Below are 24,861 nucleotides of genomic sequence, written 5' to 3'. Positions count from 1 at the left end.
GCCAGTTGTCGCATTACATTGAGTTTTGTTGTTTTACTTTTGGAATACACCCAACTTTGGAATAATGGATGAAAACAACACGACATTGATTGAGGCATGCTAAGCGTCATGGGAGCTGAGTAGAAGCTGATGTTTTCGGGTGTTAACCCTTCATCAGAGCCAAAGAGGTGTGCTATCTTGCTCTGATGAAGGTTTGGTGCCCGAAACATCCTGTTGATTTCATCCATTGTTCTACCTGTCTGCCGACACAGATCAACACTATGCATTCACTAGCTAGACTAGTTCTTCATTGTCCATCTAGCTTGGAATACACTTGGCTTGTCGGTTCAAATCGATCAAGTGAAGGACCTTGTAGTTTTGTGACAGTAATTGATTGAAAAAAGCTTTGATTCACGATTCCCATTGTACATTGTCAATTTTCATTGGACATGTATTAAATGGGAGAGGCGGAAGGAGGGGTAGAGGGGTTGGGTGGTGGATTGTTTTATTTCCTTTGCCACCTAAGGTGGCCAGAGGTTATGTTTTCACCCATGTTTGTCTCTCTGTCTGTTTAACAGAATCACTCATAGAAGGACAGATTGGGTGTGTGTGTGCAGGGGCGTATTTACGGAAAATAGCGCCAATGGCAAGCACTGAAATTGCGCCCCTGTCCAAACATCTGACACCCATCTTTTAGATAACTTTACCATAAAATCAACTCAAAAATACAAGTCAAGCTCGTTAATCTTTTAATTAACAAATTATGGCACTACATGAAAACTGCAACTGCACCTTCCTTGCTTTCACTCATGCAAATTGGTTTATGATGTGCTCAGTCAGTTTTTTCAGTTTCTTCTCTTTCTACACTCAGCAGAGCAAGATCACAGAGTCTGCCTTGACCCATGGAGGCTCTCAAATACGAAAGTATTAGTTTTAACTTGCTGAATGATCTCTCACAGCTGGCGATGGAAACTGCGATGGTTAGCATTATCTGAATAGCAATGCGAAGATTGGGGAAGACGCTCTCATCTCCATAGTGAACAATTAATTCGAGAAGCTCTTCAGGTCTTGATATTTTCATGTTGGCCCGACTTGATAGCAACATTCTGCAATCCAAAATTTCTTCATATAGCTGCTGTCCATCAACATCAGAGCTGTACAATTCGCCCAAATTTTTGCACTTCTTCTTTCGGTTGTTACTGTCGGTGCCGTAACGCAGTCCCTCGACATTGAGAAGGAACCCAAACTTGGCGTCAGTGTCGTGCAATCGAGCGAACCTTTCATCCATTTCTCTGTGAAGATGGTCGAGTGTTCCCTTCATGACTCTTTCCATTTCCTCCTTGGCTGTTAACCCAGCGTCTCGCGAGTTCTCATAAGTCATTCGTTTCTTTCATCTCTGACGTCTTTCAACTTCAATATTCCATTCTTGACAGAGACCGAGTCCTTCTTCGAGTGACTCACTGACCAACACTTCTCTTTCATCATCAAAATGATCTCGGAGGGCTTTCAAATCCAGGGCAGCATCGTGGAAGTTCATGCTAGGATCCTGCAGCCTCTTTTGAATACGGTCAATGCGAATGAGTACTTTGTTCCAAAATCCTAGCAAAGTCAGACAATCGTAACTCAACATGCGGTTATACAGCTGCCTTGCGTCACTTCTTGTTTCACTGGTCTCGTTTTCATTGTCTATCATGTCCTGGAGAACTTGAAGTATCTCCTCAAGGTACTTGTTGACGGGCTTCACTGCTTCTGTCCTTGCACTCCACCTGATTTCGGATTCCGACTTAACAACCACATGCACGGCGTTTTTGAGTTTTTCCCAGCGCTATGTTGAACGAGAGAAGAACACGTAGAGAGCTTCGATGGTTCCAAAAAACATGACCATCATTGTATCCTGCTTGGCTGCATATACACCCACCAAGTTGAGTGAGTGATTGTCGCAATTCACAAACACTGCCAGGTTGTTTCTCACTTATTCTTTGATGAACACCACTTCTGTGTCCAGCCATCATAGCAGCGTTGTCATAGCACTGTGACCGACAATCTTGTAGCTCCATTTCGTCCTTCTTTAGCTGTTTCAAGATGTCTTCAACCAAGCTCTCAGCATCCTTCTGGCTTATCTGGATAAAACCAAGGAAGGACTCTCCAACACGGACTGTTTTCCTCTCAAAATCAACTTCCACGTACCTCACTACTTCTGACATCTGCTCACGGTGTGCCTGATCAGGAGTCGAGTCGAACATGAGACCATAGTACTTGGCTTTACGAATGCTTCTCAGTGAACTCTGGCGAACAGTGGATGCCATCATGTGGATGAATTCATTGTGGACACTAGGTGAAAGATAAGACGTGGATCCAGGATGACTTTCCACATGATTGAGGTGTTCTTTCATGACAGGGTCAAAGATGGCCAGTAGTTTCAGTAAGCCAAGGAAATTTCCCACATTGGAGTCATCGTCCAGCTGAAGTGACTCCCTGTGTCCTCCCAAAGCCAGGTTCTGAGTCGCAGGGAATTTTATGCAGTGAAGGATTCTCGTCAAGATATCACGCCACTTCTGCTTTTCCTTCTCAATCTGTGACTGAAGTTCCGCGTCAATAACTCCTCTGTTTTCAGCTAAATTTCTTTCCATTTCTTTCCACTGTGTGAAGCACTCCCGATGATTCTTAGCATTTTCATGAACACTAATCCTTTCAGGTGCTTTCCACTGGTTGAATCCACTTTCCTGCTCCAATGAGGATTGATGGTCTGACCGGGAACGGGAATAGAGAAGATAACAGATACAAAATGCAGACTTTTTAGAAGTGGAATAGACCGAGTCACTTCCTTCCTGTGTCACAAAGGATTTTCCTATCACGCGAACCCGGGTTACACTCCCCCTAAAACAGATTAATTAATTATGTAAAATGATTTAGTCACGGGGCAACCCGGGTTACCGCGTGGTGGATCATTTGTCTATTTCTGTGTGTGTGTGTGTGTGTATGTGTGTTTGTCTGAATAATAAAATAGCCCCTAATCTGTTTTTAGATTCGGGGCTAGTTATAAAGCAAACCCTAATCTGTTAAAAAATATTGTTACGTTTATGGGGGTAGGCAATGAAATACCTTAGTCCAGGTAGATTGTATAGGGTAGTGTGCTCCGTATGTCGTGTAGCCACCTTCATGTACCTAAGTAGGGCCATATTTCCGGTAAGATTGTATATTTATCTCCATGCAAGGGGTGAAGCTATGCTAATTAGTTAGGGCTTAGGAATAATTCCCAGTGTGTAAATTGCCTCTGTGGCTTCCCCATTGTTCCTTATGACACTTGCAACACCAGCCATGCATTTCACACCTACACTAAATAAACCACACAACCACCGACCGGATCCGGACATTGGAACACTACCACTGATGCCACCAGCCGAGTCATCTCAAGAGGCGGTAAGAAGGGCCGTGAGGCCCCGCCCCGAAAGGTGATGATTGGTCATGGCCATGGACTGATGCGATGGCGCTCGTTGATTGGCGCGCACGTGACGTCACCATATAACATTCCAGCATGAGGAGAAAAAAGGCAAAGCACTGCCATTTTCACTCTCTTGGTCTGTGGCTGGCATCACAAGCGGTTACGGTTCATTTGCTCTCTTGGTGCAAATTCGTTACGGACTGGGCGCATTGCTCTCTCTCTCTCTCTCGTGCTGGGCTTGGTCATAGGCAGTCGCATTCGTGCTCTCTCTCTGTTCCTGGCTGGGTGGAAGGCGGACGCATCCTTCTCTCTGATCCCTGTGGTGCTGGCTTCATGACGGCTGTGTTCCATGGCATGTGCGCCTGAGAGACCTTGGTGCTTTGTGGAGCATGGGACGACAGAGGCGAGAGCTTTGGCTGCCTCATGTGGGCGGCTGGCAGCGGCACGAGTTCGCGCCATTGTGCATTTCCTGCGCAAGGACTCGGGGACCCAGTCGGCGGCCGGCGGGGTTCGGGGACCACTTGAGGAGATCAGAGTGGAATAGCAGGCAAACGCACAACACACATTTTTACTTTCGTTGATTTCTCCCTGTGTCTGTATTTGAGTCAATGTGGAGACGTCTAAATTTAGGAATTTAGTGTTACCTTTTTATATTGTTATCCTTGCATTTCTTTTATTAAACCCTTTATTTGTTGAATTTGAATTCCTTGTCTGTCCTGTTTATCTGTCGTGGGTTCAGGATGCCCAAGTGAAACCCATGCAGGTAAGCCTGGTCACCCTTCCCCCACCTCCCCCGCACATATAAAAGTCACCACCATAGTTTGGGTGAACGCCTCGGAGTTAAAGCTCGGTTGGCCATCCGTCACTCAGGGGTGTTAATTTCGGGGACACGACAAAATTATGTACTCATTTGTAGCCCTTAATCTGGTGATGCCTATACAGTAGGATATAATAATTTGCACTCATTTGTAAAGTTCATAAACTCCATTAAGCAGTGTGTTGTGCTCGTGTAAATGTGGAATGGCTGAGAAGGTATTTCCTGTGAATTAATAATCAGTATTGTGATGGCATGTGTCAATTGCATACACACTGTGAAAATGTGGCCTCATGATGCTTTCTTGTGGCCACATGGAATTTAATGAAGTAGTTTTGAAACTAAAGTTCTCAAAGATTCAGCGACACAACTTAAACAAACAATGACTTTTTATTTGTCCTTGTGCTGTTATTATAGTGATGGATCCCGCACAATTGATGGCCCAGCAGCAGTCTTATATCAACCAACAAGCTTATGTCATGGTCAGTAGAAAGATTTTCTTGTTCAAACATCATGAAATATAAAGGAGCACATTCGTTTATGGTTTTTATGGTATTTTACTCTTTCACGACAAGTTTTATTGTGACTCAAGACACATGATTTACACAATGTTTGGTCTATCTCGACATTTTTAGCTTATCTGCAATTGGAATTCCAGATAAAGAATTTCATCCGTCCATCTCCGATTTCAACCTTTCCAGTCAAACTGCTGGACCGATCCGGCTGAAATTTGGCAGCAAGGTTCCGCTCCTGACTAATAACGGGGATAGCAAAGCTTGTTCCGGTCACATGACTTTAAGTAGGTTAAAACTGGTGGACTTAGTAAATTCCTTCAAAAATCTTCTTCTCCAGACCCACCAGCCAGAATGCTGCCAAATTTGAGTTACAACATTAGGCCAGGGCCCAGATAAGCCAGAGGTCCAATGGTCCTTTTTTTTCTATAGTGTCGAGGCTTTAACGAGGTGGAGCTTTAACACAGAACGGATCAGGAAGTAACAGAACAAAATGAATAGTAGGAAGATAGGATGGGGGTGGGGGAGGCACAACAACAGCAGAGTTGAGGGACGACATAGAGGGAGATTTGAAGACATAAGTGGTGTGGGGGAGAACGAGGACTTGGGGATGACACTGGGTGTACAAGATGGATACAGCCATGAACTCTCCAAGTCATAAAAAAAATTTATTTTAAATAGTAATTTAAAAAGCAATTATTTTATGACCGACAATATTTATTCCAACGCAAGGAACAAAACCTGGTGAACTAACACTCATTTGTATCAAGTGTCAACCTTCTATGTTATTCAATCCTGTGAGGATCTTTTTGTCAGGCACAGCAAATGACAGCGGCTGCTCTACAGCAGCAACAGCAGCAACAGCAACAGCAGCAACAGCAGCAACAGCAACAGCAACAGCAGCAGCAACAGCAGCAACAGCAGCCTCAGCCACAATACCAACAGCAGCAACAAGCACAGCAGCTTCAGCCACAATACCAGCAGCAGCAACAAGCACAGCAGCCTCAGCCACAATACCAGCAGCAGCAACAAGCACAGCAGCAAGAACTAATGCAGCCAAAGTCAGATGTGCAGAGCCCCCAAGGTCCAGATGAGGTAGATGCATCTGACATCTCTCTTGTTGTATGTCCGAGGCATGTTTTGTCTGATGTGATGCACTTTTTGTGAAAAAAAATTTTTTGGTGATGATGATGAAAATGTCTCACCTACCCACAGCCTACACCTCCCACAGCTGATCCTCAAATAGAAAAGCTATCTGCAAGGAAATCTGAAACATTTGAGGATCACAGGAACTACTTCCAGAAACGAAGTGAGTTTATGGCCTTCATCTGTTGGTACTGTTATGTAATCAATCAATCAATCAATCACGAACTATGTGCATAGTATTGGAAATAATAAGGGAAGCACAAGTGATACACATATACGAGTAACACATACTGAGAAATTGCAATTACATGAAATACAGTATGCTCTATGATGGGATAATTGTCTAGTCTGAAAATCAATCTTCATCTGATCATGAGTCTACTGTCTGCGACAATGGCATGATGGTTCTGGTTCTGCCTTTACTTGAAATCAGTCAGGATGTCATCACTTGTGTAGATTACCTTAATCATTGATTGAGATACAGTCCAAGAAACTTCGTGATCCTCCACCATCCTTCACTTGTAATGCGCATCGAGTCCGATACCATTCTTGTATCTGTGTCGAACAAATTCTCGTTGATTATTGTCAAACAATTCAGACATTGATTTGTCTCTAAAGAGCTTGCATCTTCAGCTTTTGAAATGTCATGCTTTGTAAATTATCTGATGCCAATTTCAGCGTTTGCTTTGGTTACCTTTTCTTAATGCCAACTTTTGACCAGTTTAATTGATTAGAACCACTTTGTGCTATGTGTATGTTAATTTTCACAAGATTACATTCACATCTTTGTTAACGCAGTTTGCAGTCAGGTTATTGGACAGAGCTGTACTTGACCATCATCAATCACAAAGAAATAGCAAAATCTGGGATTAGTCCGATCACTTTTGCAAATTTTCTGCTTTCTATCTTAACGATTCCTGTTATAAACTAGAACAGCACTCGGTAGAGCGCATACCTCCACCAGGCTGAACATTTTATGTGTTGTGTCCAACTGATGGGCTGGATCTACATCCGAAACGTAACCAAAATCTAATTGGCTTGTTCTTGTCACCTGTCCGACTCATCCACCAAGGTTTGTCTTAAGTCGTCCACAACTTTTTCAGATATTGTTCTATATATCGTTTTTGGCCCACAATAGTGAAGAATCACTTGAAACATTCGAGTATCTGGATCTTGATCTTCACAAAAATCTAATAAATTCATCCTTGTCACACACTCAACCTGTCCACCAAGTTTTGTCTGAATCCATCCATAACTTTTTTAATATCATGCTCACAAACAGACAAACTGACAGACAAACAGGGGTAAAAACCCTAACGAAATAAACAAAACAAACCCCCAAATAAACAAACAAAAGCAGACTCTTCTCAAATTACACATAATATTATAACCAGAATGCATCTGTAAAAGTGTGCAATGCCCAAAATTGGAATTATGAATGCCCAAAATTGCTGGAAAAAAATTAAATTAACTTGCTGTGGAGTTGAACATTAATCTAGGTAGACCACTTTCTAACACGTGTTTTAACGAATCATTGTCTACACGATTAACAAATAAAAATAACCGTTGTTTTCATAGGTCTTCCAAAGCCCCGGCCAGTGGGTAAACCTGTGATGACTCCGCCTCCAGTGAGAGTGGAAAAAGCACTGGACCAATCAGACTCGCATAAAGGTCAGTGGAGATACAAATTCACCCAGTGGACCCTATCTTTAGTGTGAAGCATACGTAGCTACCTTTTACTTGTTTGTATTCCAACTTTTTACTATTGGTCCTATTCCAGCATCGTCACCTTAATTGATGATATGAATGGAACTTTGATGGAAGTATGAAAACTGTGGTGGTGAGCAATGAGAAGCTGATGTTTGAAGCGTTAACCCTTTGTTGGAGCAAAAGAGGGCGATGGGATAGGGGTTAATAAAAGGTTGAAGTGTCAGAGGTGCATGTGTCAGAGCTACGTCATGGATCAATGAGCCTGAGGGTAAGAATGATTAGTTTTGACACCTCAGAAAGGGAAGGATCAGGGGTTACGAGTTAAAAGTCAAGGAGACTGGGACTGGGACAAAAGGGCAGATAATGGGGGAACAAAGCAGAAGTGAAAAACGAGGAAAAGATGACTGAGAAGATGAAAATGAAGAGAGGTAGGGCAGATAAAACGAAAGAATAAAAGAAAGGAAAAAACAAAGAGTGGGGAAAAGATTCCCAAGTTGTAAAGGAAAAGGAGGGAATTAATAGTGCTGATTATTCACATGGGAAGGTGGGGGTTTGGGGTGGGGGTTTGGGATGGGGGAGGGGGGGGGGAGGTTGTGTTGGCCTGAAGACTAGGCATTGTTACCCTGCACACGAAAAGGAAAAAGAATGGTTAAGCAATTGGTTCACCTTTATTCGTCCATCCACAAACATCAGTTAATGATCGAGAAACAACTTAATTTCAATTGAATGTTATATTTTAACACAAATCGGAACATGGATCGGAAAACGAACCTGCAGTTCAGCTCTGAATTTGTCCCGATCACGCATGTGCAAAGAGGAGTGAGATAATTTTTAGTCTGTCTACCTGTCTTACAGTTAAACTAAATAGAAAATGATTCCAAACAGGAAACTTACTGTTTTTAAGGACTTCATAAAGGACACAAACATCAGGTCACAAATAACAAATGTAATGTGTTAAATAAGGTGGTGTAAAAGACGCTGCATCAATGGCGACAAAATTCCAAATTGTTTTTCAACAACCTTGAAAATCTTTATTTTATTTCATTTGAATTATGCACTTTAACACTATAGAACAAAATTCACCTTTTTGACACTTTCAAATCCCTTCCGTTTAACAGTACTTGGACAAAATATTACGGCATTTTATGTCCTCCCGACCAATCATATTTGCTGCTCGTAGACCCCGCCCATGTTCATGTTTCTCAAGACAGTATGGGGTAAGGTGTTCTATGAACTCTTGAGTTGTGATTTTCCCCCTCTCCCTCATCTATTTTAGTTTGTTAATTGTTGGTTGCTTTGTTCCTTTTATGTTTCATCCCCATACTTTCCCCTTTTCTTGCTGTGTTTCATTCCTCGTATGTACAGCTTGTTTATCCCCATGCATCCTTCTCCCATTCCTGTTGATCCCACTCTCACTTCTCCTTTGCTAGTGGTATTTCCCCCTTTCCATTGTGTTCCCTTCTATTCTGCTCTACCTCTTCCAGGAGTCTCGGTCATGTATTCAAAAAAATTGTTTGTTTGACAGAAGAAAAGCATCCAAACTTGATAGTTGTACTCGGTAAACTTACTGTTTTTAGGGAGGTCAAAAGGACACAAACAACAGGCATGAATAACTAATGTAACGTGTTAAATGAGGTGGTGTATAAGACAAGACGCTTGCACCTCCAGCAGTAAACTTTCAGATTTTTTTTTCTTCGGCCTTCAACGTCTCTATTCTATTTCAATTTTGAATTGTATTCTTCAACACTGTAAAAGACAAATCGCCTTTTGACACGTTCAAAACCCTTCCATTTCGCAGTACTTGGAGACATTTAAAATCATTATTTTATTTCAATTAAATTATAAACTTAAATACTGCGTGGGGTATGGTGGTCTTCTAACTCTCTAGTTATTTATGCTTTAAACGGTGCATGGTGCTGAAATTAATAAAAGTACGGTACTGGAGACTGGCATGTGGCTGAATGAATGTTGGTTAAGATTGAAATGGTCAAGCAACCATCTTGGAAAGATCTGTGTTGGTTGATACATCGAGTAAGTGTTCACAGAAGCGTTCGCCCAGTCCTCTTCCAGATTAACTGATGCAGATCTTGCAGTTGTGAGTGCATGTAATTCTGTAAATTCCATTCACAGAAGTACAGTCAAAGTGCTCCATGATCATAACACTGCATCTGGCTCCTGAGATTGAAATGCTTGGCTGGATGAAAGAGCAGGTGTTACAATGACTCTGAATACTGTTACGAATTTTGTAGAGCAATATGTAGAGCAGAGTAGATCTGAGTAGGTAGCATGCTTCGAGATGTCGCGATAGGGAACACTTCCTGTAATAAGTCATGTGTAGGTGTTTGTCGGGTAAAGATCTATGAATGTGAATCTACCAGGAGATTCGTGTGTTAGTTAGTGTAGGGAATAATCAGTGGAGCCCTTGTATGTCTCATCTGGTAGCCAAACCTTTGTCCATTTTGGCACTGCACACCACTTAAACATTAGTCAGGACCTTTAGTACAACACTAAATGACGCCTTCCCCCCCTGACATGACTTAGGAAGAAATCAGACTAGAACACCGCCACAATTGGCCGCCACCATTTACACCTCTGAGAGGCCTACCCACCTTGCATAGCACGTGCTATGACCAAGGAGCAGGAGCGGGAGAGTGGGAGTGACGCTGTGGGCCTGACCTGAGCGAGCCGGCGAGTCGGTGGAGGCTCTGATTGGCAGAGTAGTGCGCCAATATGATGTCATCAGCCAGAGATATTAATGGGGGCCGGACGCCATTTCGGGCAGTAGAGAGTTCAGCATGTTGAGTGAGGTCTGAGTCAAGAGTTTGTGTGCGCATTTTGCGTTGAGTTGAGTGAGCACCGGACGCCTTTGCTGGCAGTTGGATCGAGAGTTCGTGTGCGCATTTTGAGCAGGAGTTGAGTAAGCAGTTCAGTTGAGCGCAGAGAGCCCAAGCGGAGTTGGCAGTGCGCAGTTCGCAGTTCGAGAGTTGAGCCCGAGCAGTTGCCGAACGCCATTGCGCAGTTCAGTAGTTGATCCCAAGCAGTTGGTTTCCCAGTCGAGTCATTCAGAGATCCCGACCCGAATTGGGCTGAGTTGTAGCCCGAGTGGAGCGGTGCTGGTGCTTTTGGAGCTCGGTGCACGGACCTCGTTGGCGGCGAGAGGATCGGAGCTTGGAGCGGGACCTCGGGTGCAGCGGCGGGGGTGTTGGCTCGGGCCTTGCGGGGCGTGCGAGGTGGATGGAGGATTCCAGGCAGGGAAGAAGACGACGAGACAGATAAGCCCGAGCTCCGCATACACTGTACACGACATGACGTGTTCTTTTCTTTAATTCATCTCCCTCGTATCGTATCGTGTTCGATATCTGTTGTGTGTGGGATCCCAATTTAGGCTTCTTATTAGAGTTATTATCGGCGCATGCTTTTCACTGTCTTTGCTTTTCCAGAATAAACCCTTGCATTATTTTCTGTACATACTTGAACGCAGTTTACCGCCTGATTGATTTGATAGATAAGGCTGCGGGGACTTGCGCTGCTTCCCTCCATTCCGCACGCTTAAGGGTTTTAGATTAGATTTTGGAATCCGCTATTGAGCTTCCGCCTCGGAGTTAAAGCCTTTGTGATCGGCAATCCGCGACCGCCAGATATTAATTTCGGCGGTTGTGCGACAATACTTACCCACTCCTGGTTGGAGGTCAGAGTGTAGTGGTCCTTCAACCAAATCATTTAGCAAATTTATGTCCTGCTTGAAAGAAATGAGAGGTGGTTGTGGAAAAATAGAGGTGGTTTTGGGAACATAACATCTTGAAGTTCCTTTGGATGATTGTCTTGGCTCAAAGGTTAATGGGATATGTTAGGTCAATGGGATCCTTTCTTCATTTTTTAAATCAGAAGGTTGTGGTGCTGTTTGTGGATATTGATGGGATGCTCCAGCCAGCTACCATGGAGCTGGGAGTGGTACGCTTCACAAAACTTGCACAACTCATTGGATTTTGATTTGAGGTTGGAATTGCACTCATTTCACTCAGGCCAACTGGCACGGTCTTCAAGCAGCCATCAATCATCTGGACTGGTCTCCCATCTCTACCACCTCTGACATCAACTCATCCTGGGAATTCTTCCAAAGTAAATTGCTCTCTCTCATGCACAGATTTATCCCATCTCGTCTTCAGTTGTCATACCCTTCCTCCCGTCCATGGTACACGGAATCTTGTGGTGAGGCTGTTGCCCAGAAACAACTTGCCTTCGTCTCCTGGAAAGCAAATCCAACGGAAGGAAATCTCATTTCCTTTCACAAAGCCCGAAACAAGTGTGTGTCCACCCTCAGGAGAGCCAGGAAACAATATCTCTCCGTTCTCAAGACCGAACTCTCTTATCTGTCTCCCTCTTCCAAATCCTGGTGGCGTCTGGTCAAATCCGTTTCTGGTGTTTGTTCCCCCTCCATCCCCTCCCTTACCTCAAACGGCTACACAGCTGACTCCGCACGTGAAAAAGCTGAATGCCTCAACTCTGTGTTTGCCTCTAAATCTTGTGTCCCAAACCCATCCCTCTCTGCACCCACCATACCCAGTCGTACCCTGCTGCTCCTGGACTCCGTGTCCTTTCCTCCTGACAAGGTGGAAAAGTTTCTGTCAACCCTCGACTCTGATTCTGCAACTGGACCCGACGGCATCAGCCCACGGGTCCTAAAATCCTGCTCTGCTGCTCTATCTCACCCTCTCTCTGTTCTCTTCACCCTCTCTTTTGCTCAAGGTCAACTGCCATCTGCTTGGAAATCAGCCAACATCACCGCTTTGCACAAAAAAGGTGCAAAAACAGATCCTAGCAACTACAGACCAATCAGCCTTCTCCCAATTATCAGCAAAGTCATGGAATCCATCATTGCTTCGGATATGAAATCTTTCCTCTTCTCCAATGGCTTGATCTCTGATCATCAATTTGGTTTCAGACCAGGTCACTCTACTCTGGACATGCTGCTTCTGCTGTCTCAACAATGGATGGAGGTCCTCAATGCCAAACAGGAAATTAGAGCTGTCTCCCTCGACATATCACGTGCCTTCGACACGGTCTGGCACCCCGCTCTGCTCACCAAACTCTCCTCCTTTGGTATCCATGGAAATCTCCACGCATGGCTGGCGGACTTCCTCTCTAGTCGTCGTCAACGTGTGGCCCTGAATGGGTTTCTCTCATCTCCTCTTCCTGTTCAGGCTGGAGTTCCCCAAGGCAGTGTTCTGGGCCCCGTGCTTTTTCTGGTCTTCATCAATGATCTCTCTGACTCTCTCGAAAATCCTCTCTATCTCTTTGCTGATGACTCCACTCTCTGCCGCTCCATTCCTCTTCCCTCAGATCGGCAGTCTGCTGCCTCCTCACTCTCTGAAGACCTGGACAAAATCACAGACTGGTCAAACAAGTGGAACATGTCTTTCAATCCTGACAAATCTCACACTCTTACTATGTCTCTCCGAAAAGATCGACTGGACAACCCTCCCATCTACTTTCTCAACAATCCTCTCCAAGAAGTTCTGTCGCTCAAGATTTTGGGTCTCACTATCTGCCATGATCTTTCTTGGGAAAACCACATTTCCAAGCTGGCCTCCAAAGCCAGTCGCCGACTGGGCATCCTCCATCGTGCGAAGTCCTTCCTCGGCACACCTGAGCTCCTCACCACATACAAGGCTTTCATCCGCAGCTCAATGGAATACTGTTCTCCCCTATGGGCCGGTGCTCCTGCCTCACACCTAGCTCGGCTTCACGCTGTTGAAACCAAAGCTTTCAGAATTATTGGAATCTCCCGCGATGAAGCTATCTCTGAGGGCCTTTCACTCACTCACCGCAGGCAGGTAGGTGGTCTTTCTGTCTTCTACCGACTCCTCTCCGGCCTTGCACCCCCAGCTCTCTCTGTGCTCTGTCCCCCAAATATTCCTACAGGTCGCACAAGATCTGCCAGCAACCCTCTGATGGTTAAACTGCCGAAATCTCGGCTCTCTGCTCACCTTCACTCTTTCATTCCTCTTTTCTCCCGCCTCTGGAACAAACTCCCTCACTCCCTTCAATCCCACTCCTCCCTCCAGGTCTTTAAAACAGCTGTTCACCACCATCTCCTTTCTTCCCCCATCCAAAACCTTGATCTTTTCTACCCCCGCTAATTCACCCCAGATCCACCTTGTTTGAAATTCCAACTTCTTTCCTGGAAGTCCTGGCAGTGTCCATATGTTTTATACCTCTCCCACCGCCCCCTTCCCATGCCCCCCCCCCCCCCCCCCCAAAGCCTTCGCCCTCTCTCAGATCTCTCGATGTCTCCATGTCTCTCGGTCCCTGCTCTCAAATGTTGTGTTTGTGTCCTTCCCCCTCTCTCCCCATCTTGTCTACCGCTCCCGATGTTATATGTTTTATGTGTCGGTTTGTCTTTGTGTGTGATTAATGTTCGCTCTTTCACGAGCCTCGATCTTGTATACAAAAAAAAAAAAAAAAATTGTCACTGCACAGATGGTAGAACCTGATGAATTGCAAATATGGAATTGAACTTTAGACTTGGGGGGGGGGGGGGGGTGGCGGGGTGAGGATAAAATAGGAGATTTTGGAGTGAGAAGAAGGGTGAGGGAAGACACTAAGGAGTGCTCCACTTCCAACAACAGTGATTGTTTGGAATATAAACAAGGAAAAGTACAAAACTCTAAATGTAAACTATAGGACATGAATGCATTAGAAGTAAGGAGATTGCTAATGAGCTTATTTCAGCAATTGTAACAAACCCGCATGTTCTGTCTCTCCATTCTTACATTCCCGAAAAGCAAACAAGCTATAAATATTAAAGAAACAACTTCAAAACCCACTGCCCACCCTCCCCTCCCCCACCCCATTCCCATCCCTATCCATCTCTCGGCTAATTGTTTTAACATATTTGACATATGAAGTTTGAAGAAACAATTTTTCACAGCTTTTGACAACCAAATTACTTTTAGGCCAGCAATGAATAATTCATGTTACTTTTCAAAAATGAACTTTATTTGTGATTTGCTCACACACCATCATGCATTCGAAACTTTCAAAGAAAAATAAATTCCAGCATTTTATGTGAAATCATTTCTACTCCTTCATTCACAGAAAACCCTGATGCAAGTGAAGAACCAAAACCCCAAGACATTATTTCATCTGACGATGGAGGAAAAGTTGCTGAACACAATCCAGGTTTAGAGAATCATTGTTTCACATCTCAATATCTTGTACACTGTACAGTAAACCCTTGGATATTGTGGGTTTGACTTTTGCGATTTTACCAATCGTGGGAAGCTTCTCTATTTAGTTATCGTGGGGCATAATTTCAACAATTCGTGGTTTTTGAGCTGAGTTTTTGTCAAAGCAACACCTCGCTGATCTCTTGTGCTGTATACCGCAATAGTGTTTGTGCTCACCCCTTGTGTGTTTTGCCCTTAATAACGGTGCACAAGCGTAAAGTGATGGACAAAAATGAATCCAGCGCAAAAAGGTAGAGAAATGTGATGACCTTGTACCAAATTTTTTTGCTTTCCTTGAGGGGTGAGGGTGGGTTTGCTGGTTTGCAGAGCTGCAGAGCAATTTAGAATAGAAACTCGTAGACAGATTATAAAGGGAAGCGATTTAATGGATTGATAAGGGAGGAATGGTGGGTGCTTGAGACACATTACAGAAGCGAGGGGGCACGTTTTATCTGCTTCAACACAGCAAGAAACTTCGTTGTAAGGTGGATTAATATTTATTTCACATGTTTATTACCCTCACATGAGGAGAGGGTATTGCATTTGAGTCCGTTTGTTACATGCAAAATCGAAGATTTTTCAAGTATATTGGTCGTTTGCTTTTGTGGTTCTGTCTGTCTGTCTGTCTCTGTTTGTTTGTTTGTCACCGGCCTACAGGTCACAATTTTCAACCGATCTTCACGAAACTTCACCAAGTGGTAGAGTTGGTCAAAAGCAAGAAGCCTATTGTTTTTGGGGTCAATAGGTCAAAAGTTCAACATAGGCCAAAGGTCACCAAATTTGCTAAATTTCTAAAATCCTCAATTTTCATCCGATTGACTTGAAATTTGAAGACCACTTGCATATCTGGTCACTGAATTCAACCACCAAGTATGTTTGAGGCCAACATAGGCCAAATGGTCAACATAGGCCAAATTTCTAAAATCCTCAATTTTCATCCAATTGACTTGAAATTTGAAGAGGACTTGCATATCTGGTCACTGAATTCAACCACCAAGTATCCTTGAGGTCAACATAGGCCAAAAGGTCAACATAGGCCAAATTTCTAAAATCCTCAATTCTCATCCAATTGACTTGAAATTTGAAAAGGACTTGCATATCTGGTCACTGAATTCAACCACAAATTATATTTTAGGTGAACATAGGCCAAAAGGTCAACATAGGCCAAATTTCTAAAATCCTCAATTTTCATCCAATTGACTTGAAATTTGAAGATAACTTGCATATCTGGTCACTGAATTCAACCACCAAGTATTCTTGAGGTCAACATAGGCCAAAAGGTCAACATAGGCCAAATTTCTAAAATCCTCAATTTTCATCCAATTGACTTGAAATTTGAAGAGGACTTGCATATCTGGTCACTGAATTCAACCACCAAGTATATTTGAGGTCAACATCGGCGAAAAGGTCAACATAGGCCAAATTTCTAAAATCCTCAATTTTCATCCAATTGACATGAAATTTGAAGAGGACTTGCATATCTGGTCACTGAATTCAACCACGTATTATAATTTAGGTAAACACAGGCCAAAAGGTCAACATAGGCCAAATTTATAAAATCACCAATTTTCATTTGATTGACTTGAACTTCTAAGAGGATTTATATATATGGTCACTGAATTCAACCACCATCTATTTTTGAGGTCAACAGAGGCCAAAAGGTCAACATGGGCCAAATTTCTAAAATCCCCAATTTTCATCCAATTGACTTGAAATTTGAAGAGGACTTGCATAGCTGGTCACTGAATTCAACCACCAAGTATTTTTGAGGTCAACATAGGCCAAAAGGTCAACATAGGCTGAATTTCTAAAATCACCAATTTTCATTTGATTGACTTGAAAATTGAACAGCATTTGCACATTGAGTCACTAAATAGGGAAACTAACTATTTTTGAGGTCAAAAGGTCAAAGGTTAACTCGAGGTCAACCTTCCAAAATCATCATTTTTCATCTGAAAAATCGTCACTTTTCTTCCTATTGACCCGAGCTTTGATCAAGATTGTCAATTTTAATCTTGATGAAATGGACAATTTTCTGTATCAATGGAATTTTTTTTTCTTGGGGGTGAGGGGGTGCATTTTGCAAGTATCGTGCTCCGCATGACGTCTTCTTGTTTGTTTGTCTGTCTGTCTGTTGGTTTGTTTGTTTGTCCGCACAGAATAAATATGATTTTCTCTGCAACCGTTGGTCTGATTGACAGTAAATTTTCACCATAAGTGCAACTCCACCTGTATAATTTTTAATTATAATTATAACGTCATACGTCACGTGGTATGGCCGCCATCTTGGAAAACCCGAAAAGCTTTGCACCTTTATATCTCCGAAAGCGCTGCACACAAAAAATTGAGACATAGCTCATTGTAAAGAACTCTCCATGTGGAATAACATATGTTAATGATTATGTCATCGGTGCCTCCATTATGACGTCATAATTAGACAAGTACAAAACGTCATCTGATCAAGATGAAATTTATTGAGCGTCATCTGGGGATAAATTGGTGGAGAGAGAAAATAATGATGACGTCATCGGTCACGTGGTTCGGCCGCCATATTTGTTTTTAACACAAAATCCTTAAAAACCACTGAAAACACATCCTGGTGAGAGTCTGCAATCTCTGATTGCTCTTTCTTGTTTTAATTGTGATTTGGTTATTTTGCTACTGCCCACCTTCCTCGACATTTTATCTAAGTACAGAAACCTAACTCCATTTTTCCGATGAAGTTTAAGCATTCACTTTTATTGTTTTGGATTTTGCGGCATTTTTCAGGAACGTAACCCTTGTGATATTTAAGGGTTTACTGTATTTCTTTTCTTCAGCATGGTAATCTTCTTCCATCTCTTCTGGTCTTTATATGAGAAATTTTTTTATTTTTTATACGAGACTAGGGAGAGAGAGATAAGCGTAATGCCTATGATGGATGGAAAGTGTGAAGATGAGTAGTCATTATTCTGTGATTTTATTTTTACATCCTTTATCAAATATATGTTTTGTGTGAGATTGACATAAAGCTGACAAACGTAATGAGACTAATGGATATGGCTTAAAGATAAACTCCAGCTAGCTGTATTTTTTTCTGTAATTTTAAATATTGGTACCTAAAGGCTCAGTGCTTTGTGCATTCCAGACGAAACACATGGTCTTACACAAGTAGCAGAACCAGAAAAAGACCAAGTACTAGAAGAAGCCATAGACCAGCCAACCCTTCCGGATCCCACACACAATATCCGTAACATCATCAAGCAATACAACCAACAGTCTGAGCCAAAGCCACAAACACCTCAACCAGTAAGGTAAGAAATCAAGTTTAAAAAACTTGTAATTATTAACTTTCCCTCCATCGCCTTCTTTCCCACTGCAGATTATGTTTCCCTTCTCACTGCTCTTTATTATGCTACTGGCAGTTATAAGGGGAATTCCAATGGTTTGGACATTTCCTCAATCACAAGATCTGATTGTTAGGTTCAAAAAGTCTTGAATTCTGTTAACTTTTTAAAAGGATTATTTTGTTGTTCTTCAGGTTAATCTTCCTCTCCAAAGAAAATAACCAAAATAATGGCAGATGAAAATAAGGATAACTATTTCACCAGAATCACTGCTCACCTCGACTCATTTGTTCCTCTTTTTCTCTGCCTGTGTATCCAATTTCCACATTCTCTTTAATTTAATTCTCCCCTCCATGTCTTCAAGACAGCTGTTCACCACTTTCTCAGATCATACCCCAACAAAATCCATGATCTTTTCTACACCCGTTAAACCACCCCCTGCCTCCACAAAATGTTTTTTGATTCTTTATCTTCTGTGTCAATCTTGTCAACCCCTTGCACTCTCCTCTGCCCCTCATTGTTACCAACATCCCTTGTTTGTCGTCTCTGTCTATTTTCTCCTTCGGTCCTGTTCTTGGCATCTTCCTCTTCTCTTTTGCTGTTCCTTGCGTCATGTTGCATCCAGATGCATTATGTGTTGTAATTCTCCCACGACCTTTGACTCCGCATACAAAACAAGTACAAAAAGTTTTAATTAAAACAAAAGCAGCGTCGATGTTACACAATGCCTAGATGCAGCTGTGCCTATAACGTCGATGTTATAGGTACAGGACATTCCTATTGATTCGATTACTTGATGTTATTTTTGTGCAAAGTGAAAATATATCTCGGCAATTTCCCGTGTGTGGCGACGAATTTTTAATATATCTCGGCATTTTCCCGTCTGTTATTTCAGGCGGTGTATGACTGACCATGCCGCGATTTAAACAAAATATATATCTCGGCAATTTCCCCGTGTGTGGCGACACGTGAACGAAGCTATGCTCCTCTCTCCACATTATTGTGATGACGTATAAATTAAATATTTCATCGTGACGATTGTCATCAAATGGACGAATTTTTAATATATCTCGGCATTTTCCTGTCTGTTATTTCAGGCGGTGTATGACTGAGCATGCCGCGATTTAAACAAAATATATATATCTCGGCATTTTCCCGTCTCTTATTTCGGGCGGTGTATGACTGACCATGCCGCGATTTAAACAAAATATATATATCTCGGCATTTTCCCGTCTCTTATTTCGGGCGGTGTATGACTGACCATGCCGCGATTTAAAATATATATATCTCAATGGACTTGAAGTTACAGGCCTTTGAGAATTCATTTCGTTCTATAAAGGGCAACTTTCATCGGATTTTCTTCCCGTTTTTTTTCAACCGAGTCTAAAACTATGTTAGCGACTGTGAAAAATGAAATGATATATCGAATTTGATTTGAAATAAAACTGTGTGAGAGAGGAAGACACCACGGGCCTACAAAACAGGCCTCAAAGCTATGCGAGTTAATAAAATGGTGGATATTTGTTTATATGAAGGCTCTCCCAGAATGGGTGGAGCTATGGTTCCCAGAATGGGTGGAGCTTTGAGGTTTTGTCTTCTCTGCAAGAACAAGAAGAAGAAGAAGAAGAAGAAGAAGAACAACAACAGCAGAGGGCACTCTATGAGTAGCGTCTGCGACACGGCTAAAAATTGGCATTTAGATGTACAGTAATGGATACTCTAACATTTTGGAGTAATTAAAGGAATATTAACAACAAGCGGACACAACTGTGATCAGCAGAGCTTGGCTTGTGAAGGTGCATGATAAGAGTCGTCATGCTATGAACTGGAAACCTGGGTGCCTGGGTATCATGGTGTATTACAGGCTGCTATTCATTTGACCCTTCTGTGGTGCATAAACATATGAGTACACATGACCTCTACGTACGTCCATGATTATGGGCATTATGTGACGGAAATGTGTTTTTTGATCGTTTGTCTTTTTTGACAAAATCTTAAATAATTGTTCTCCTGTTTTTCACGACATTGTTCTCACATTTTTGAGAATATGGATTTTCCAAACTACAAACTGTTCTTTGATGGCGAGTGTAAATGTCATTTTGTTTCTTTTTAATGCCATATTCTGCTTGGTGATCATGTCGCTATGGACATCATTCTCACATGGTTACTTCATCAAGCCAGCAATGCCCCTCTCAGTCAATCAATTATTGAAAGGTGTATTTTATCAAGTTCATCAAGATAATAAATTATTAACTCCTTTTTTTTTTATGTGGGGATCCTGCCTAGAACATCATTAACCTGTGGGTTATTATATGGATTACAGAAAACTGGATAACCCCAAGTTCGATAAGAAGTCTGACCCCAGAAAGGAAGCTCTCTCCATCCTCCAAAAGAGGACCGCCAACAGTTCCTCACATAACGACAACGATTCTTTGAATGACACATCATCCACCAATTCTCCATCTATTCAGAGCTCTTCAGATGGCAGCAACGCTTCATCTCCTACTCGACCATCACCACCACCATTTCCGGTGCTGTATTTGGGATAGGCAGTGTTTATAACAGGAACAATTTTGATGTTGATCTTGTTAATTTTGGCATGATGTGATTTTTGCAGGTTATTTATTTGTCGTGACGTTAGCAACTCACTCTGTTGACTATTTGAATCATTAAATCATTGTAAATATGACGTCAGCAAATTTTGTTATTTAATTATCATTCATAGGATAGACACCTGGCATGACTGCTTCGCTTCTTCAACCACAATTCTTTTTTAAAGAAGGCTTGTTTTAGTTTTTTCTGACCGGTTTTCCCAGTGTTATGATTTGTGTCAGTAGAATCATTGTGATCGAGGCACAATATATAATATGATTTCATTAGGCTGGTAGGATACCATAAAGGGTCATTTTATTTCATTCTTTCACTTACTTTGGTTCACAAAACAATTTGGACTGAAATGGTTCTTGCATCAACATTATTATAAGGGATATATATGAAAAGGTTATAGCTTGAAAAAGAGTAATAAAACATTGATGATTGTTAATTTTCAATGTTAAAATGTATATGCTTTAACCTGTAGAAAATTCTGTTCAAGCTCTTTGCATGATAGATTTTTTTAACGTTTCCTTGAATAGTCAATGGACTTCTTATTTTGGACTTGGACCCTTTCACTTGCACCTTGTACATTAAATATCAGACTGTCCCCCACGCAGCAGGAGACGGGGAAACCTGTGTGCCTGGGTCAGCTATCAGCAAGTGTGTGTGTGTGTGTGTTACTTGTGTACGTGTACCATTTGAGCTTTTGTCATCTAATTCGCACCAAAGTTTTATTATGAGAATATGGTGAAGACCTTAATAATTTTGGCAAAAGGTCAAAGGTCAGCATCACCTAAAATAATCAATTTTCATCCAATTGACCTGAAATTTCAATTTACTATTTGAGTTTTGTCATCAAATTTTCAACAACGCTTTATTATGAAAATATGGATAAGTCAAATGAGTAATTCGGTCAAATGGTCAAAGGCCAGCAACACCTAAAATCATCAATTTTAATCAAATTTAAGAATTTGCATGTTCGATCACTAAATTGGTTCACCAATCAAAAACTAGAAGCTGATTTTTTTGATCAAAAGATCAAAGGTTCGATAAAATCGTCAATTTTCATTTTGTATTTTTTAAACTGTTTTCGTCATGTTGAGCATACGGAAGAAGAAAAAGACATCTGAATACAGACAGACGTGGACGGGCACTGCATTTTCAGATGCTTTCTCGATATTGCTTGTGTTATAAATTTCTAACAGGTTTATACATGCCTTCTCATAATCTTTTCCAATTTTTTTTCTCATTTATCAGGGAAATGAAAAATACAAACACAAGAAGGCTATCAGTGCTTGTAAGTTTTTTGTTTTTTTTCATGAAAATTATATTTATACTCGCAAAGGTACCCGTCAATGATGGGGGGTACATAAATGTCTCACCTGAAATGAGCAATTTCCTTTGGAGTGTGTATTGATAGAAATGGGAATTCAGTGTAAATATTCAGTGAGCAAATGTCGCAATGGGTGCAGCTGGTAACCTCGACCACCTCCTTCCACTCAGCTAGATTTCCAATCCATGCTTGTTGTACCTCCGAAGTACTGCTCAGGAGTGAGGGTGATATTATGAAAGCTCAGCTGGGAAACGGGTTTAGGCATGTTTTGGGCCTACTGCCTGATGGAAGCTCACCAAAGTTCTTTCGTTACCAACCGACCACCTCCAGGCACCTATCCCACTCCACATCATTTCTTCAGCTCCAACCTTCCCCCTCTCTCTATATTCCCCACAGCTATGCTTTCAGCAATTTCTCACAACATTTAATTCTGGTTTCCCATTCGATAATCCATATATTGGTAGTTTCAGTTTCACTTTGAGATATCAGTTTAGTTTTGTCATTGCAACTTGTGACGCGACACAAACAGTGCACGGAAAAGGTTGGCAAAACTGATTTTGGGAGGAATTTTTTTTACAATTATCTAAGGGGTCCAAAGTTTTGTTTTTATTAGGATCATGAAGGGGTCAAAAGTATTTAAAGAATCAAGGATCTTAAAAGGGCCAAAGTGTCTTAAAAGGTCAATAGGTCTGAAAAGTGTCAAAAGGTGTATCCAGTGCATTTAGAAAGTATTCAAACCACTTCACTTTTTTCACATTTTGTTATGTTGCAGCCTTATGCTGAAATCATTGAAATTCATTTTTTCCCTCATCAATCTACACTTAATACCCCATAATGACAAAGAGAAAACAGGATTTTAGAAAGTTTTGCAAATTTATTAAAAGGAAAAAACTGAAATATCACATTGACATAAGTGTTCATACCCTTTGCTATGACACTTGAAATTTATCTCAGGTGCCTCCCATTTCTCTTGATCATCTTTGAGATGTTTCTACACCTTGATTGGATTCCACCTGTGGTAAATTCAATTGATTGGACATGATTTGGAAAGGCACACACCTGTCTATATAAGGTCTCACTGCTGACAATGCATATCAGAGCAAAAACCAAGCCATGAGGTCGAAGGAACTGCCTGCAGAGCTCAGAGACAGGATTATGTTGAGGTACAGATCTGGGGAAGCCTACAAAAAAAATTCTGCTGCATTAGAGGTTCCCAAGAGCACGGTGGCCTCCATAATTCTTAAATGGAAGAAGTTTGGAACAACCAGGACTCTTCCGAGAGCTGGCCGCCTGGCCAAACTGAGCAATCGGGGGAGAAGGACCTTGGTAAGAGAGGTGACCAAGAACCTGATGATCACTCTGGCTGAGCTCCAGAGATCCTGTGTGGAGACGGGACAAACTTCCAGAAGGACAACCATCACTGCAACACTCCACCGATCAGGGCTTTATGGCAGAGTGGCCAGATGGAAGCCAAACAGTTCAATCTTGGTTTCACCAGACCACAGAATCTTGTTTCTCACAGTCAGAGTCCTTTAGGTGCTTTTTTGCAAACTCCAAGTGGGCTTTCATGTGTCTTTCACTGAGGAGAGGCTTCCGTCTGACCACTCTGCCATAACACCCAGATCGGTAGCTGGCGTCACATGGGTCCTTTTTCTACAATCTGTTTTTTCACACCTGAGAGTGTTGTTCGATGAGCAGTAAAATTACCTTTAAAACGATGTATAGGTTGCATTTGTACTATTTTTGGTTTTTGAATAATTAGTGCATTTGAGAGATCACATGACTCCTTATTTTCTGAACATACCGATCATGGTGACGTCTTCATTAAGAGTTGTTTCTCACATATGGTAACATTTGGTGATTGGAGCTCACCATCAAACTAATTATATTGATATCCGTGTTGAAATGTGATAAAGATTGGGCTTTTTATAAAGATTTGTACATGTGGATCGACCCTCGGAGATCATGGTGACAGGTGGCGGCTCGCATGGTTTTACATTATGAATTGTGAGAAAATAACTGTTTTAAAACCCCTATTTATGTGCGGGGTGGTAAAAGATGTTATCCTATAAAGTTTCGTGCCGATTAACCTTGGGAGCTCAGAGGAGTAGGTTCACAAACAAACAAACAAACGGACATTTTGCTTTTAAATATATTATATAGATATAGAATAACTGTCAAAATAAAGAAGCCATCTTTGTTATACATTTAAAAATTGAGGGGTGGTGATGGTAGAGGGGGTTAATTGAGAGAAAAGTAGAAGGGGAAAGATAAAGATCAGGGGTGAGGAAGGTGAGTAGAGTGGAGTTGAGTGTAAAAGAATTGAGGTGGAGATTTATGGGAGGAGTGAGCGGGAAGTTGGGGGCGATGTGGTCTGTGGTCGGGGGTTAACAATTCACGATTTTGTGTATTATAAATAAATGATCCAGAATGACCCGCTTTTAGTTGCATTTGACGTTTCACTTTTTTATTTGCTTAGCACTTCCCTATAGTATATATGCAGTATCAGCTTTCTTAGTGCATAATTCTTACATTTGATGCCTTTGTTAACTCAATGTTTTCCTTCTTCAGCACTTTCACAAGCTATGGCCAAGGTGGCATCTGCATTGGGGGCTACAGTATCTTCAGAGCTGATGGGGAATGAACCTGAGATGGATGATAAAGGTGGTGAGTGCAACATATTATTTTTCCCAAAGTTATATAAATATTTAATTAATGGAATATACGGTATTCATCATATTTGATGAACTTGTTAATCTCATTTTGATGGTAGTG

The 24,861-nt window shown here is 41.8% G+C and overlaps 1 protein-coding gene across 1 annotated transcript in view; it reads left to right on the top strand.

Moving 5' to 3' along the window:
* Positions 1 to 24,861, top strand: part of LOC137432387 (unconventional myosin-XV) — a 214,080-nt gene that overhangs the window by 92,962 nt on the left and 96,257 nt on the right. The window contains exons 18-26 of the mRNA XM_068124318.2: positions 4,653 to 4,717; positions 5,564 to 5,842; positions 5,963 to 6,056; positions 7,472 to 7,564; positions 14,702 to 14,785; positions 17,960 to 18,125; positions 20,482 to 20,689; positions 22,011 to 22,050; positions 24,658 to 24,753. Coding sequence (XP_067980419.2) covers positions 4,653 to 4,717; positions 5,564 to 5,842; positions 5,963 to 6,056; positions 7,472 to 7,564; positions 14,702 to 14,785; positions 17,960 to 18,125; positions 20,482 to 20,689; positions 22,011 to 22,050; positions 24,658 to 24,753 — 1,125 coding nt within the window. The remainder of the gene's footprint in view (positions 1 to 4,652; positions 4,718 to 5,563; positions 5,843 to 5,962; positions 6,057 to 7,471; positions 7,565 to 14,701; positions 14,786 to 17,959; positions 18,126 to 20,481; positions 20,690 to 22,010; positions 22,051 to 24,657; positions 24,754 to 24,861) is intronic.

The sequence above is a fragment of the Myxine glutinosa genome, chromosome 1 (genome assembly GCF_964187855.1).
Source record: "Myxine glutinosa chromosome 1, kmMyxGlut1.1, whole genome shotgun sequence".
NCBI lineage: Eukaryota > Metazoa > Chordata > Myxini > Myxiniformes > Myxinidae > Myxine > Myxine glutinosa.
Note: the sequence above shows the minus strand (reverse complement) of the source record. Positions and strands in the feature narration are given on the sequence as shown.